A 15752-nucleotide genomic window follows, 5' to 3' on the forward strand; every position below is an offset into this window, starting at 1 on the left:
CCGGACAGCTGGAGACGCCCCGTGTTTGAAGCTGTGCACGGCCTCTCTCATCCAGGCGGTAAGCCATCCGTGCGCCTGACCTCTGCTAAGTTTGTGTGGGAGGGACTTAAGAGAGACGTGAAAGCGTGAGCCAACCCGTGTGTTGCCTGTCAGCGGACTAAGATACACCGCCACATTAAGGCGCCCCTGGAACGCTTCGCAGTGCCGGAGAGACGATTTGACCATGTCCACGTCGACCTGGTTGGTCCCCTACCCCCCTCCCATGGGTTCACCTACCTCTTCACTGTGGTGGACAGGACTACGCGCTGGCCTGAAGCTGTTCCCCTGGCATCCATGACGTCTGCTGATGTGGCCCGGGCTTTTATTGGGTCGTGGGTCTAACGTTTCGGTACGCCTTCCGACCTTTCATCTGACTGCGGGCCACAGTTTACCTCAGAGCTATGGAATGCTGTGGGTGAGGCTCTGGGCGTCAAGCTTCACCGTACTACCGCCTACCACTCTCAGGCGAACGACCTATGTGAGCGCTTCCACCGGTCCATGAAGGCTGCGCTTCGGGCTACTCTCAAGGACTGCAACTGGGTCGACAAGCTCCCATGGGTCATGCTGGGCCTGCGGACCGCCCCGAAAGAAGACCTACAAGCCTCCTCTGCGGAGCTGGTGTACGGCACGCCGCTGCGAGTCCCAGGCAATTTCATGCCCAACGCAACGCGTCCCTGGTCAGCTGTGGACCAACGAGACTCCTTGCTGGACGGGGTCAGAGCTTTCACACCCGTCCCTACCGCCCAACACGGCGCTCCGGTGTCCCAGGTGCCCCCAGGTCTGCAGTCAGCGGACTACATGTTCATTCGTCACGACGCCCTTATGACGGCCCCTTCCGCGTCCTGGAACGGGGAACTAAGCACCTGGTGGTGGATTTTGGGGGGCACGGCCGTGCATGTTTCAGTGGACCGAGTTAAACCCGCACACCTGGACTTGACGCAGCCGTTGGAGTTAGCCCAACCTCCTCGTCGCGGTCGTCCCCCGGCTCCGCCTCCTCCCCCCGTGGAGGCCCGCGCTGCCTCTTCTGCTCCTCAGGCCGACCTCCACAGGCCCGCGTCAATGCCTCCCAGAGACACTCCGGCCCCTGTTACCCGGAGCCGCCCGCGGACGGCCTGTCGTCCCCCCGCGCCTGCCTGACTTCGATTACTAGGGCGAATTCTGGGGGGGCTCATGTGGTGGACACGTATTGGGGATAGAATTCACCCCAGGAACTAAGGGTTAAGTCAGGGTTGCCCTGGCAGGTTAACGCAGGGTTAAGTTATGGTTGTTCAGCCAGTTTTCTGAGGATTCTTGCCGCCTCCATCTCAGTCGAGCTGTGGTTTTGTTGTCTCTCTGATTTACCGTTGATTAAAGAAAGTTGCCTACACGGCTAAAGTGTGAACCTACGGTCTTCTCCGTTCCTTCGGCTCCACAGGATGAATTTTGTGAGAGAAGGCTGCCATGTGTCTCTCGAGTGAGGTGGAACTTCAACTCCAAATTGGTAGGCAAATTTCTTATCGAATTGAAGGTGGTGCACTAATGATATTGTGGATATAATTTATTGAATTTGTTGAAGTTCCGCGAGTGACTGGTAAACACTATACATCAACTGTGGAAACGTGTTTGTTATCTCCGCCAGCCGGTATGGTAGGCATTTGGTCGAGTGTGTCTGTCCGCGGCTAATCTCGCAAACTACTACACCTACCAGCCTCATTTTTTTGTGCACAGTTATGGCGGTATGATCAAAAAACTTACATGGTTGCGATGATTAAAAACATTCGGAAAACGTTTTTTTCTCACTATCGCCGCTCCCTCTCCTCATTCACCCCCTAGCTCGCTCGACCAACGCTGCTCTCTGTCGCAGCGACAGTGCCACATTGTGTTCGGGTACGATTGTTGAAAGTAAACGAGATGTCGATCGTATTTCGTAAATCAGAAAATCATTCACCGCTGATATCAGCACAGGAGAACTGGAGAATACTGGATGAACCAAAAATAATTTGCTTTATTCACCTCGCCACCATGTAGTCATTCGACTGCCTTCATTTTATATCATGAAAACCACGACGATTAAACAGATAAACAAAATTGGCAGTTCACCATAACGGAGAGTGCGGTGCTTTTAAAGGGAATGAGAGGAGCTGATTCGATTGGCCGTAATTGAAGACAGCCCCTTCCACTCCTACCGACAATTTATTCCTCCAACCCTTTTACGACGGCGCCTCCATTGCGCCCGATTACCGCCAGCGCAGCATATCCCGAAATTAGCACAAAAAAAAAGTATTGGCCACATTTTAGATCGACTTGCGCTGTGATCCAGAGACTAGAGCCCTATGTCTTCCTGCCTCTACAGTGTGAAACGTGGCTGTCCTATCCATCCGTCAGTTTGAATAATCGACTATCCGTTTCTGTGGAGTAGCTCTTCTCTTGTGTCATGTATGTGTTTCTCTTATCAGTTGGGCTCTCTGCCGTCTCTCCGCTTTCAGAAACAAAAATCTTTGTTTACCAACCAGGAATGCCGCGACAGTTGCCATGGAAACTACACAACCCGGCAGCGGCGAGCGAGGAGAGCAAAGCGTATTCCCAAAGTGTACACGTCCATTAAAACACTCGTCACATTTCTCAGTAACACGGGTTTGGCTGAGAATATCAAAATCATGGTTTATTTCTTTATTATTGTTTTTTGTTGTTGTTTTTTGTTCACAAAACACAAGGAGGTATAAAAGAGATTTTGCAGTTTTGCCAATTTTTGCTTGCATTGACCCACAACAGCGTACCAAGAACAAATTGCCCACAACAATACAGTAAATAGTGACACATTATAGTTAGGCAATAACAACAATCTGTTTTTACTTGTTTTTATAATTTCTCTTGCACATAGCTGCATCTGTATGTGTTAAATCACCTCTATATGTCCACTGGTGTCAGTGTCTCAGGCACTGATCTGAAGCTAGTATGCCTGACATTTCATTGGTAAGCGTTGACTGATTCTGTGCAGTCATTCTATATCTCAGCAATGACGGGCAGCATGCAGGCACGAACACGTGCCTCTCTCCATGCTGACTTGCAGTCAGAGATCCACTGAGAGACCAGCGAGTGCTTGACTGTGCTACCCTCTCTCTCTCCCGCCATGTCTCTGTCTTCTGGGCTTCGTCCAGAAGACAGAGACATGGCGTTATACTTGGATGAGTGGTGCTTTGGAGAGTGGTTACAATGGGTAGCGTAAGTGCTGGTGTGCAACTCGGGGCAGCTGCTCTTGCGGCGGCGTGGGAGATCTGGACTAGCAGCAAAGGGGACACTGTGTGCCCGGGAGCGAGGTTGGCCCTCCCACATGTCCCTGTATCTCCTCATCACCATCCCCTCAGAAAGTCCCCTCCTCTCACCCCCTGATTGACAAGTAGAGAGGTCAGAGTTGCCATGCCATCCATAGAGATACTCAAGAGGGTCAGAGTTGCCATAGCAGCCAGGCAAAGGTTCATCATTCAAGTTCTTCCTGTCACCCTGGAGCACGTTCATGTCATGAGCCTTCCCTCTGTGGTGGAGTTCAAAGGTCGCGGATGTGCTCCCAGTGAGCGGAGGTAGCCGCAGTCGTGGGTGAAGAGAACCCAGTGGGTGTGCACTGTTGTTGTCAGAGGAAGCATCTTGGGTGGGAAAAGTGGGGTGGGCCAGGTGGCAGATGGAGAGGAGGTAATCCTCAGCAGAAAGCACTGGGCTATGGGAAGAGGAGTTGAACGTGTTATCTTGGTTCATATCCCTCACCATCTCTTCGGTGCCCTCTCGGATGGTCGGCAGTGGGAGTTCCCTTTTAGACAACAGTCTGGACCGGGGACGCATGGCTGGAGAAGAGAGAATGAGACGGGACACTGATGTTAGATAGTGAGGGGTAGTAATGTGACTGAATGTGCCATTTGTTCGATTCAAAAGATGCAGATTTGTTTTGACAAGGTGGAGCCTTTGCAGCTCTGAATGAAAGCATTCAAATTTAACTCTTGTCTACAAATCAATACATTTTTACATCCTCACCCATCCAAAAAAAAACAAAACAATTAATGATTCCAAAGAAATTTGCAGATTATCATTTGAAATGAAAATTTGAGATTTTATAAATGTGCAGTGTGTCCAGTGTGAGAACAAAGCAACATTTTAAAAAGAGAGACGTTGGGTCTCGTGCATTTTTAATGTTAGATTATTGATTGATTAATACATTTCCTGTATTGAATGAGTCAGTTCAGAGAGACCACATTTGTGTGGCATATTAAAAATACATTAATCCGTACAGTTCTTTTTAAAAAAAAAAACAGAGCTGTTTGTTTAGCCCGAAATCAAAACTGCTTTAATATGACAACTGTACCATTTTCTCCCTTTTGCATGCTGTAAACCATTTCAGACATGCTATCCTCTGCTTATTTTAACGGGGCAAAGGGCAATAGACCAAAGCACAAACAAACCCCAAGCAGCAAGCAGTAAGTCAACATAAATAGAGAGGTATTCTAAATAAGTCCTAAATAAAGTGAATCAGCTGAATGTGTGAGCCTATATTTTTTTATGTAACCCGTATTGTTACAACCCTGAGTGCAGCCCGCAGTGTATTTCAGTCTCAACCTCAATGCCAAAAATAGTCCCAGCCAAACCAAAAAGCCAACCTCTCCCAGTTTCTTCCAAGGTGTAGCCACTGCTAAATTTAGAACCACACCTTTGGTATACATCCACTAAAATGGTACCAGGGCAACTGCTCATCGGTATCGCCAGTTAAAAGGCACTCTATATAATTTTTCAATCCTGCACTCTCAATATCAAAAATTATACATATTTCTTTTCTGTACAGTTTGCTTTGATACGCACCTGCTCTCAGCTCTTTGTCCAAGCCAATTTGGCTTTGCTTCTCCTCCCCGTTATTGCAGATGCAGATGTTAATCGTTGCCAGCTGTTTATGTATCTAAGTATTGATGTTATTTATGTTTGTAATTCTTCGGCCGTGGGTGATGCTTCTCATCAAGTGTGCTCTGTAGCGTCTACTGTCTCTGTCCAGAGGCAGTGGTAGAATGCAGATTTATTTTCGCTTTGCGTCCCCCCACTCCCTCTCTCTCTCTCTCTCTCTCTCTCTCTCTCTCTCTCTCTCTCTCTCTCTCTCTCTCTCTCTCTCTCTCTCTCTCTCTCTCTCTCTCTCTCTCTCTCTCTTTCCCTCTTCCTAGTTTGCTCTCGTTTTGCCCTCCTTCCCTGGTTCTAAAAATAGACACACCATCCATTTCCTCAGCCAGAGCACTGTCATTGGCTGATTGTAGACAGAGAGAGAGAGAGAAACAGAGGCAGAGAGAAACAGAAAGACAGAGACAGACAGACACGAAAGGAAGATAGAAAGATGAAGTACACTGAACAGCCAAAACATTAAAACCACCTGCCTAATATTGTGTAGGTCCCCCTCGTGCCGCCAAAAAATCTCTGACCCGTCGAGGCATGTACTCCATAAGACCTCTGAAGGTGTCCTCTGGTATCTGGCACCAAGACTTTAGCAGCAGATCCTTTAAGTTCTCTAAGTTGTGAGGTGGGGCCTCCATGGATTGGACTTGTTTTCCAGCACATCCCACAGATGCTTGGATCGTATTTAGAGCTGGGGAATTTGGAGGCCAAGGCAACACCTTGACCTCAAACCTCAAAGCTTGCTGTCTTCAGACTGTTTACTTCCCGGACGACCACACTGGGGAGAACATTGCAGCCGGCCTGACAGAAGGGCTAGCCAGCTGGGACCTTGATGAAGAAAAACATGTCTGCCTAGCGACGGACAATGCATCAAACATGGTGAAGGCAGCACAGCTTAACGAGTGGACCAGGCTCCAGTGTTTCGGCCAACGATTATATCTTGCTATTGGTAAGTTGTTTTCAGTATTTTTGTGTGTTTGTGTGTGTGTGTGAGTGAGAGAGAGAGAGAGATGGAGAGAGACTAAGAAGAAAACGTGAAAGATTAAGAACAGAATGGCTGAATGAAATATTGTTTTCTAATGTAGCGGTGTGTGTGTGTGTGCGTGCGCATGTGTGCATGCTTGTGACAGCCTAGTAACACACAACTTAAATTGTATAAAGTACACTAATTTAGTTTTTTTTCTTTCGTTCAGAGAATGCAATGAAAAATGACAGTCAAGAGCAACAGGGCTGTGCAAGAGGCTGGTGGGGTACTTCTCCCACAGTTGGAAGAAGAAGGCAGCAATCACTGAGGCACAGAGGGAACTCAATCTTTCTGGGCACACCCTCATAACTGAGTGTCCAACAAGATGGGGATCCAAAGAAATGATGATTGCAAGAGTGCTGGAACAGTACAAGGCCATATCCCAGGTATCGTCAGGCGATCGAAATGCATGCCCCCTCGTCCTGGCAGGATATTGATGTGTTAGAGTCCATTCACAAGGCGCTACATCCACTCCAGGAATTTACTGATGCTCTTTCTAGAGAGTTGTTACAGTGATTGCAAGTCTGAACATTTTTATTTCTTATATTAGGTAAGCATGTGTAAACCTATCAGTACCATGTGAAACATATTTTGTGTTGAATATCTTAAGTACCCTGAAAAGTAAAAAGTTTAAATGTCGTTGCTCATAAATATATTTGCAACGTTGATGTGACTAGCCTATGGTTACTAGCCTTCACCACATGTGTAGCTAGCATTAGCCAAGGAATGTGAACGTAATTCTTTACTATACTGTGGTTTTAATATCTTCTAGAGGTTGATGTATTTTGGAAATGTTTACAAATGTTCACATTAGGTTTGTTTTGTTTTGCTCTGTGAGTAGAAAATATTGTAGGTGGTAATTTTCTTAATGTTAATTTCAATCGTAGTATGTATTTTGCAGTAGCAGTTAAACTCGTATTCTTCTGCATTACATTCTATGCGAGCTGGCAGATCACCAGTCGTTACCGTGATTGCAAGCCTGAATATTTATATTAGCGAACTGGTGTTTGGACACGGCCCACAACCTAGCCATTAAGGTTGCGTCTTCCCGCTGTTTGACTTTGGGACCGGATGTGGTCAGCAGATTCATCCTTTCTAAATCGTCCATCACTGACTGCGTAGCGCCTCCTGTTGGCGAACTCGATGAACTGTGAGCCAGGAAACACTTCATGGATTTATTCAAGTAAAACTTAAAGTTAAGGGCCCCAACGAGATATCTCCTTTTGTTTATTATTTTGTTTATTTGGGTGTTGTGCACAACAGGGGTATTGCAGTGTTGCAACATATCAGTGTATAATTCATACTTGTATTTTGCATATATATATTTTTTTGTATTTGCAAACGATCATATGAATATTGGTACACACTGTTATTCCCTATCTACATCTATCTAAAGTATAATTCCATGCAACTCTACTTACCTTGTGTCTCGTCCAGATTATTCTCACACAGTCAATTGGCGCCCCACGTTGGGCTCCAATTAATTCTATGTAACCCTTCTTTAATAAGGATAGAATTTTGCCTCAAGGTCAGGTATAGTATGATTTGATGTACAAGACACGATGTACAAGAAGATTGCGCTAGAAAAGGAAAAAGATGTGACATTGCAGACAGTGATGGCCAACCTCCAACATGGGTGGACAAAAGGTAAACTCTCACAATTCTATCCTATCAGGGCAGAGCTCAGCATGGTCAACGGCCTACTGCTGAGGCAAAACATGATTATCATTCCAGAATCTATGCGCCAAGAGATGCCTAGCCAGATCCACAAGGGTCACCTTGGCATTGAAAAGTGCAAAAGAAGGGCTAGGGAAGCTGTTTATTGGCCAGGTATCAATAGACATTGAGATACCGAGTAAAGGTGACACATGTCAAAGACACCATTACAAGGAAACCAAGGAGCCAATGCTGATTCAAGACATGCCAGCCAAGCCATGGCCAAAAAAATAGGAACAGATCTCTTTCATCTGACTGGAAAGGGCTTTCTATAAATAATAGACTATTACTCAAACTATCCTGAAATCGCACAGCTAAACAGCACACCTGCAAGCAGTGTTATTACTCACCTGAAAAGTATCTCTGCCAGTCACGGAATTCCTCAAACAGTGCAGAGTGGCAGTGCCCCCCAGTATAGCTGCCAGGAGTTTCAGATGTTTGCAGAACAGTATGGGTTCCAACACACCACATCAAGCCCTCTCCATCCACAGGCAAATGGGAAGGCAGAGAAAGGAGTGGAAATTGTCAAAAGACTCCTGAAAAAGGCCACGGAAACCAACTCAGATCCTTACCTGGCATTGCTGACCTATCCATCCTCACCTCTGGCATGTGAAGCATTGCCTGCAGAGCTCATTATGAATTGTAAACTGCGCAACACACTGTCATGCATGCCTGTGAAAAAGGAAAACAGGAAACTGACACAGAAACACATGCAACTCAAGTGGGAACAGAAAAAGAACCACAACAAGGCTGCCAGGAGTCTGAAACCTCTTACAGAACATGATGTGCTCAGAATTGAAGAGCCCTCTGCATGGAACGGAAAGGCAATGGTCCTGAAAGAAGTAAGTCCAAGGTCATATACCATTAGGACTGAAGATGGACAGGTACTGCAGTCCAAGGTCATATACCATTAGGACTGAAGATGGACATGTAATGCAGAGAAACCACACAAGTCTGCTTAAGACTCAGGAGACATTTCAGGAACAGGCACGTGCTGAAGTGACACCTCCTGTCATACATCCCCTTGACGTGCACCCGACTTAGTTTCCTCCACCTACCCCAATGACTGAAACACCAGTCATGCACAGGTCTAGCAGGCCTAGAAAACAGAAAGTTATAATGGACTTGTAGGGGAAAAAAAAAAAAAAAAAAAAAAACAAGACTTTGAGTTTTGTTAGTGATATCCTACAAGACATTGGAGTATGGAGGTATTTGAAAACTTCTCAGAAAGTTACAATGAGTTGGGATACCTGAAAAGAAAATAATGTAACTTACCTGTTTTTTGTTATACAGTATACCTGTACTGAAAAGAAAAGTGTTAAATATATTGTTTAATGTTTAAATGGCTAGGTGTGGCAATAGCTTAAAGTGACGTACGGGTTTGTTATTTTACCTGAAAAGGAAAGTCACTAAGTTTGGTTATAACTTAACAGTCTCTAGACTTTATGCGTACCTCGTATTCCTGTTCTTAGTATTTTTTTGTATTGACTTCAAAGGAAGGAGGATGTAATGATATGTGCCCACCGGGCCAGAAGGTGACAGTATTGGTATATCTTGTTTATTATAGAGGGTTAAGGTTCAGAACGTTCTCGGATCAGAACATGTGACAGCCATGGAGCAGACAAGACGTGATTAAATACACAGAGACAAGATTTACTTTTCAGCTTGATTATTACATAAACGAACATTTCAGTGATAAACATGGAAATCAAATTTCTTCAAAGAAATATACTGAACCTCCGGCTTGGTCGGGCGTCCCTACAGACACAATTGGCCGTGTCTGCGAGTGGGAAGCCGGATGTGTCCTGGTCGCTGCACTAGCGCCTCCTCTGGTCGGTCGGGGAGCCTGTTTAGGGGGAGCGGGAAGTGGGGGGAATAGCGTGATCTTCCCACGCGCTACGTCCCCCTGGCGAAAAGCCTCACTGTCAGGTGAAAAGAAGCGGCTGGCGACTCCACATGTATCGGAGGAGATATGCGGTAGTCTGCAACCCTCCGCGGATCGGCAGAGGGGGGTGGAGCAGCAACAGGGACGGCTCGGAAGAGTGGGGTAATCGGCTCTGTGCATAACTGTAGTCCACTGACTTCCGGTTTCTACTGCAGCGGTCATACCAGTTTCCTGTTTGTTGGCGTGTGCTATTGATAATGGCATATTTTTCGCGATGCCTGCAAGATTTACCATGGATACATTTCAACGACATGCACAGAATTGTCAGCAAACTTTCACCTGCACCTACCAGCAAACGGGTGAAAAGTTTCAAGTTGTACATATCAAGTTATGTCCACAATTGTCATCCTCATAATTGTGCATCTATGTATAAAGTATGTTTGTGAATATTATGTGTATGTGTGTGTAGGTGTGTATATGCATCAAAGAAGGTTGAATCAGTTCATCTGGATGCAACGTTTATTGACTGATACGTTTCATCACTCAACTAAGTGACATCTTCGGTCTAAGTTGTATCCAGATGAACTGATTCAACCTTTGATTTTCTTACCTGGATTATTGAGCATGTATCAAGACATGTGTATATGCATGTTTAATTATTTATCTAGTTTTTGGTTGTTTTAAATTGTGTATGTTTATGCATGTTTTCATGTTTTATTATTTAACTCTTGCAATTGTTGCCTATGTTTTGAATTTCTTCACCATGGAAAGAACTTTTTACTTATTGCTTGAAAAGTACTCTATAAATAAAATGATTATTATCTTTGCCTCTTATACAGCTAACTTTCTCGTCTTACAGGATAAAAAGTCTTTTATAATGTCTTTAAAGTCCATCTCTTTAGCCAGTTCACACTCAATGGTAAGTATTGCCATTATCATTGCCTATATTTAGGATGAATGTGTGATGGCCTGGCTCAAGCATCCCCGCTATCCTGAGAGCAGGATAAGCAGTTCAGATAATGGATGGATGATTATTGCTGGCCCCCATGCCCCCCCCTTGCAGCTGGGCCCCAGAAAGCTTACTCCTTATGGGTGGCCCTGATTTGCGCTACAGTAGCTCTTCTGTGGGATTGGACCAGACTGGCTAGCCTTCGCTCCCCATGCACATCAGTGAGCCTTGAGTGCCCATGACCCTGTCGCCTGTTCACCGGTTGCCCTTCCTTGGACCACTTTTGGTAGGTACTGACCACTGCATACCGGGAACACCCCACGAGACCTGCTCTTTTGGAGATACTCTGACCCAGTTGTCTAGCCATCACAATTTGGCCCTTGTCAAAGTCGCTCAGATCCTTACACTTGCCAATTTTTTCCTGCTTTCAACACATCGACTTCAAGAACTGACTGTTAACTTGCTGCCTAATATATCTCACCCCTTGACAGGTGCCATTGTAACGGGATAATCAATGTTATTCACTTACCTGTCAGTGGTTTTAATGTTTTGGCTGACCAGTGTACATTATATGCACAACATTATATCTTAAAATTTAAAGCATCGTGATTGTCGTCTGTATGACCACAAAATAATTCAATTTGCTTCATTTCAAGACAGGATTTCCCCCCCCCCCCCATTTTGTGAGAAAGCGGCACTGGTCTGAGTTCAAAACTCTTTGGGTTTTCAACAACAGGCAGACCACTCAAAGTTAGTTAAAACAACCAGCTCAGTAGGGCCATAAAAACTAAGTAAGGTTTAGCTCCACTAGGGAGTAAAAAGTAAAAACCCAAACTTATGCTCGGGCTAGGAACTAGCTTGTTAGCAACTGTATAATGGTCCACAATAACACTTTGTGTAGGACGTAATATAATTTTATTAATTTGGGTGGTATAGTTATTAAATTGGTAGAATATGGTCTCTGATGAAGAGCTGCGATTAATGGTATTGCCACAGATGTCAGTGAGGAAACAAAAATCGAAGTCTCTGAGGTTGTAGATTTGCGGAGACTGACGTCATGCTAAAAAATATATACAAGAGCAGGTGCGCGGCTTCGCTGATAAAACAAGAGTTTTGTCTCCCCCTATAGGTGATCAAGGATTTCACATGTTACTCCTTTTGGTCCAAAGTAGGAAGATGGGATACTACGGGGTTAACGAGAGATTAAAAAAAAAAAAAAAAAAAGGTGGAAAGAAGGGACGACGTTCCTTGTCACCGAAACGAAAAAAAAAAATCAACACAACACTGACGGTTTGCAAAATACCACAGGCACTTGAACTTTAATAAATATTCAACATAAAGTTCTGTTTCATATGTACATCTATTGTACAGATCACTAGATGCATTTGCAGCAGCTGCATGTCTGAAATGTACCAATAATATAACTTTCAGAGAAGAAAATAAACTGAACCCCAAAGCCTCTATGGTGATGCAGTTGATACAAAAAGACTTTTTATTTTTATTTTACTATTATTACTTTTTTTTTGCTTTTTTTGGAAATTACATTTGAATGCACGAGGACTTTTCCAGGGACATTGCCTTCAGCACCACTGAGAACAAAAACGCCACAATTTAATGACCATTTCATTGTAAAAATAAAAACCCGGATATTTATAGGAACTTGTTGTCTATTCAGTCTATTACACTGAGATATCAAAATATTCTTAGGTCATTATAAAAAATCCAAGAAGCACCAAGTGTTGGCAGCGTCCCCAAATAGTCTTACAGAACTTTTACCTTCCTGAGAAATGGCAGACAGGGAAATATGCTATATGTCCCATGGTGTCAGAAATATCCAGAAGAACAGTACCCAGCTCAAAACAGTCTTTCATTCATCTTATGAGACTTTTGGTGTCTATGATTTTGGGATTATTGAGTGTCTCCTAATCCCCCTTGGGAGAACAGAAGGGCATAGGTCAATGTAAGATTAATTTAAAACATTATCTAGGATGCAAAGTTCGAATTCAGAGGAGTAGGTGAAGTAGAAGAAATCTGTGATATTGTGCTGTCACAACTGTAAATGGGTGATGGCGCTGTTTCATAAATTAAGTCTTTGGAGACACATAAAAACCACTGGAGTGACACTACATCAGAGCCATTTTCAGAGGTCACATTTAGATCTGAGTGAGACAAGTAAAAGTTATTTCTCAAGGACGAACGGCTTAAGTGGTATAAACAAATTGACTAAATCTCATGTCAGTGTTAATTTGAACCCTGTTATGTCTAGGAAAAAACTATGGAATAAACATGAGACCTTATTTCAAAAAATTTTCCCCCCTCTGGGGATGTTTGCTTTGGGCTAAGCCACACAAATCAGCAGGGCGTCCATGGGGAAGTTTGGCATTCTGGTTTCATAGAATTGCCGCATAGCTTTTATTTACCCAAAACCTTTTTGCAAGTTCTTTCAGGTACCCTGTCCAGAAAGTTGGTACGGTCATTATGATGAATGCATGTCCAGCTAGTCTTATTTTTAAGCAGGGGCCTTCACAAGGTATGAAGTGATGTTCATATCTGTGCAGGAGTTAATGGAGCAAACAAGCTGCAGTCCTGGGCAATACTATTGTATCAGCGTACGGGTGTGTGTGTTTTAGATGGTAGAATTTGTTGATAAGAAGTGCCGATATGGTTTTAACCCTCTCAGAAACAACACTCATCTATCTTGCTTATCGTATGGTGTTAGATCATTATTGTATATGTGCCTTAAAATCCCAAACATAAATAGATTGTGGGAGGTTTGGAGGAACGAGAGCTTAGCTTTATAAAGTGCTGGTCAAATCGGATGCACGGAGTTCATCACATCTTTTATCACTATCACGCTTGCACAGGTAAGAAATTTTGGATTCAGGTCTTCCACCATTACAACCTGCAACTGTGGCCTGTGCTCTAAAGGGACTGTCTTTACTCAATGCAACTGCAGAAACATCTGGCCATAATTTTCTCTCTCTGCAAGAGTCCTGTTTGCCATGCTACTGATGTGAGCGAAAGGCCTGACAGGAAGCATTGTGGCAGCTCAGAGGGGTTTAAACAAGGTTTAAACAATGAGTCTTTTAAGAAGACATACATCTCTATAAGAGAAATGAGAAGCCTGGGTCTATCGTGCTGCCTGGCCTCTCTTCATCCTGAGGAGAAAGTTCCGTTTCTCCTCGAGAAGCTCCTGAATGCGTTTGTTCCTGGTTCTCTCCCGGAGATTGACCCGGCGTCTCGGGATCAGGTTGTTCTGAGAGATGTCATTGTCCACACCAATGATCCGGTTGTATGGGATGTCAACAGAGTTGTTTTCGCCAGTGTCATGTGCTCCACTCTGAGGCCGTAGTGTTGACGTGGTGGCTGTTTGAATGGCTTTCACAGGTGGGGTTGTGAAAGTTGGAGGTCGAGCTGTGGTCGGGTGTGACGTTGTAAAGGGAATGGTGATGCTAACGGGGATGTACTCTGTCATGTCGAGCCAAGGTGAGGTGGTCAGATCTGTCATGTCATCTCTGAGGACAGTAGGGATTACCATGGTGAGGTCATCATCTAGCAGGACAGTTTTGCTGATTGCCGTGACATCGACATAGGGCACAGACATTGTGATGTCATAATCGCTGACGATAGTCCCACTTGTCACTGTGGCATCATCGCTGCTGGACACCGTGACGTCACCATAGGGCACAGCTCCACTGGGAATTGTGACATCTTCAAAATAAATGGTTCCGGTTGGTGTCATGACATCATCAAGCGTGAATGCACTGGGAGTTGTGGGCACAGCGTCTGTACTGTCATAGAACCAGTGTGGAGTATCGTTTGGAGTTGCCGTGTCGTTGCTGATGTTGGTGACGTTGATTCTTGACTGCGTGAAAGGCGAGCTCGGAGCTGTAGCTGACGGGTAGTCCCTTGAGTATTCTAGACTTGTATAATAAGTAGAAGCTGTGGAGTAGTATGTCGGGGTTGTTGAAAGAGCTTTCTGTTTTGGATTTTTCTTTGGTGGACTGGTCTTTTTCTGATTCATCTTTGCCTGAGTGTTTTTGGGCCCTGCTTTGGGGCCATCCTTTTTTGGGTTGGTCTTTGGAGTGTTTTTTGTCAGCTTGGTCTTTAACTCTGTGTTCTTTTTAGGACTGACTTTTGGTGAAATATTCTTTCTGGGAGTAGTTTTGGGTGCTGTGTCTTTTCTGGATGTAGTCTTTGTTTGAGTTATCTTTTTAGTGAGAGTCTTTGGTAGAGTATTCTTTTTGGGACTAGTTTTTGACAGGCTTTCTTTTTTGGCAACATTTTTTGGTGGAATAACAGTTTTAGTGGCATTTTTTGGTAGGGTTTTCTTTTTTGGATTTGTGTCTGGCGGATTTACTTTTTTGAGGTTTTTCTTTGGTAGAGTATCCTTTTTGGGCTTGGCTTTCTCTGCAGTTTCTTTTTTGGCAGAAGGTTTTGCCAGAGTTGTCTTTTTTGTACCAGTTTTTGGCAGAGTGTGTGTGGTGTTTTTTGGACTTGATTTCGTTGGACTGTGTGTTATGTTTCGTTGCCATGTGTGTGTGCTGTCATCCCCTGTGTGTGGTGTGGGCAGTGGCAGAGGAGGAGCTTTAAGGCTGAAACTTGTGGTGGTTGCTGGGGATGTTACCATAGGGACGGTGGAAAAGACGGTAGAGATGCTAGGAATGATGGTGGACAGTGGATGAATAGCCGTTCTTTGAGAAAGGCCAGTGTCACCAGGAGTGGATGAAGGAAGTGGGGTGGTGGAGGCAAATGGATGAGAAGCAGTCCAGGAATGAGTGGTAGAGGTCGAATTGGTGGTGGGTATAGTTGATATGGACTGGGTAGCGGTGAAGCCAAAGATGAGGCTGGTGGTGGGTTGATGAGCTGTAACCGTGGGCTGGGTGGAGCTGATGGGGGTGAGGGTAGATGTGAAGTTGGGGGGAGACTCTGTGACGGTGACATTGCTGCAGGACTTGCAGCACATGCGTTGGTAGGCCGGCAGAGAGCAGTAGCGCCTCAACACCTCCATACGACAGAACACTGAGCGGTCTCCATGACAACGCTGGCCTGTGGGGGGGAAAAACAAATAGCTAAGACTTGGTGTGGCCAGGGGAGGCTGTGTGTGTGTGTGTGTGTGTGTGTGCGTGTGCGTTTGTGTGCGTGTGCATGTGTGCACTCATGAGTCTGGTTCTTATATTTGCTGGATGAGGCCATTGCATGTTAAAAACATGTGCAAGATGTGTAGGTGCAGATTTGTAAGC

The 15752-nt window shown here is 44.8% G+C and overlaps 3 protein-coding genes across 3 annotated transcripts in view; all 3 read right to left on the reverse strand.

The window, feature by feature from the left end:
• LOC130108507 (putative monooxygenase p33MONOX) overlaps positions 1–8080 on the reverse strand; it is a 71011-nt gene extending 62931 nt beyond the window's left edge. The window contains exon 1 of the mRNA XM_056275471.1: positions 8026–8080. The gene's annotated coding sequence lies outside the window, so the exon portion shown is untranslated. The remainder of the gene's footprint in view (positions 1–8025) is intronic.
• si:dkeyp-72g9.4 (uncharacterized) lies at positions 2680–8275 on the reverse strand. Its single transcript, XM_056291177.1, has 2 exons — positions 8248–8275; positions 2680–3854 (listed from the first exon to the last, which is right to left on the reverse strand). Exons 1-2 carry the CDS (start codon positions 8267–8269, stop codon positions 3022–3024), a joined length of 855 nt encoding a protein of 284 aa, XP_056147152.1. The 5' UTR covers positions 8270–8275; the 3' UTR covers positions 2680–3021.
• Positions 8276–13639: 5364 nt separating this feature from the next.
• Positions 13640–15752, reverse strand: part of LOC130109763 (A disintegrin and metalloproteinase with thrombospondin motifs 2-like) — a 151816-nt gene continuing 149703 nt past the window's right edge. The window contains exon 21 of the mRNA XM_056276749.1: positions 13640–15558. Coding sequence (XP_056132724.1) covers positions 13640–15558 — 1919 coding nt within the window. The remainder of the gene's footprint in view (positions 15559–15752) is intronic.

The sequence above is a fragment of the Lampris incognitus genome, chromosome 1, assembly GCF_029633865.1.
Source record: "Lampris incognitus isolate fLamInc1 chromosome 1, fLamInc1.hap2, whole genome shotgun sequence".
Taxonomy (NCBI): domain Eukaryota; kingdom Metazoa; phylum Chordata; class Actinopteri; order Lampriformes; family Lampridae; genus Lampris; species Lampris incognitus.

What these genes read in the sequence shown, in the direction of transcription:
- si:dkeyp-72g9.4 (XM_056291177.1), bottom strand. Translation starts at nt 8,269, where the DNA reads ATGGATAGGTCAGCAATGCCAG. An exon ending in GGATAGGTCAGCAATGCCAG is followed by an intron (nt 3,855 to 8,247) that starts GTAAGGATCTGA and finishes TCTCTTCTCCAG; the next exon opens with CCATGCGTCCCCGGTCCAGA.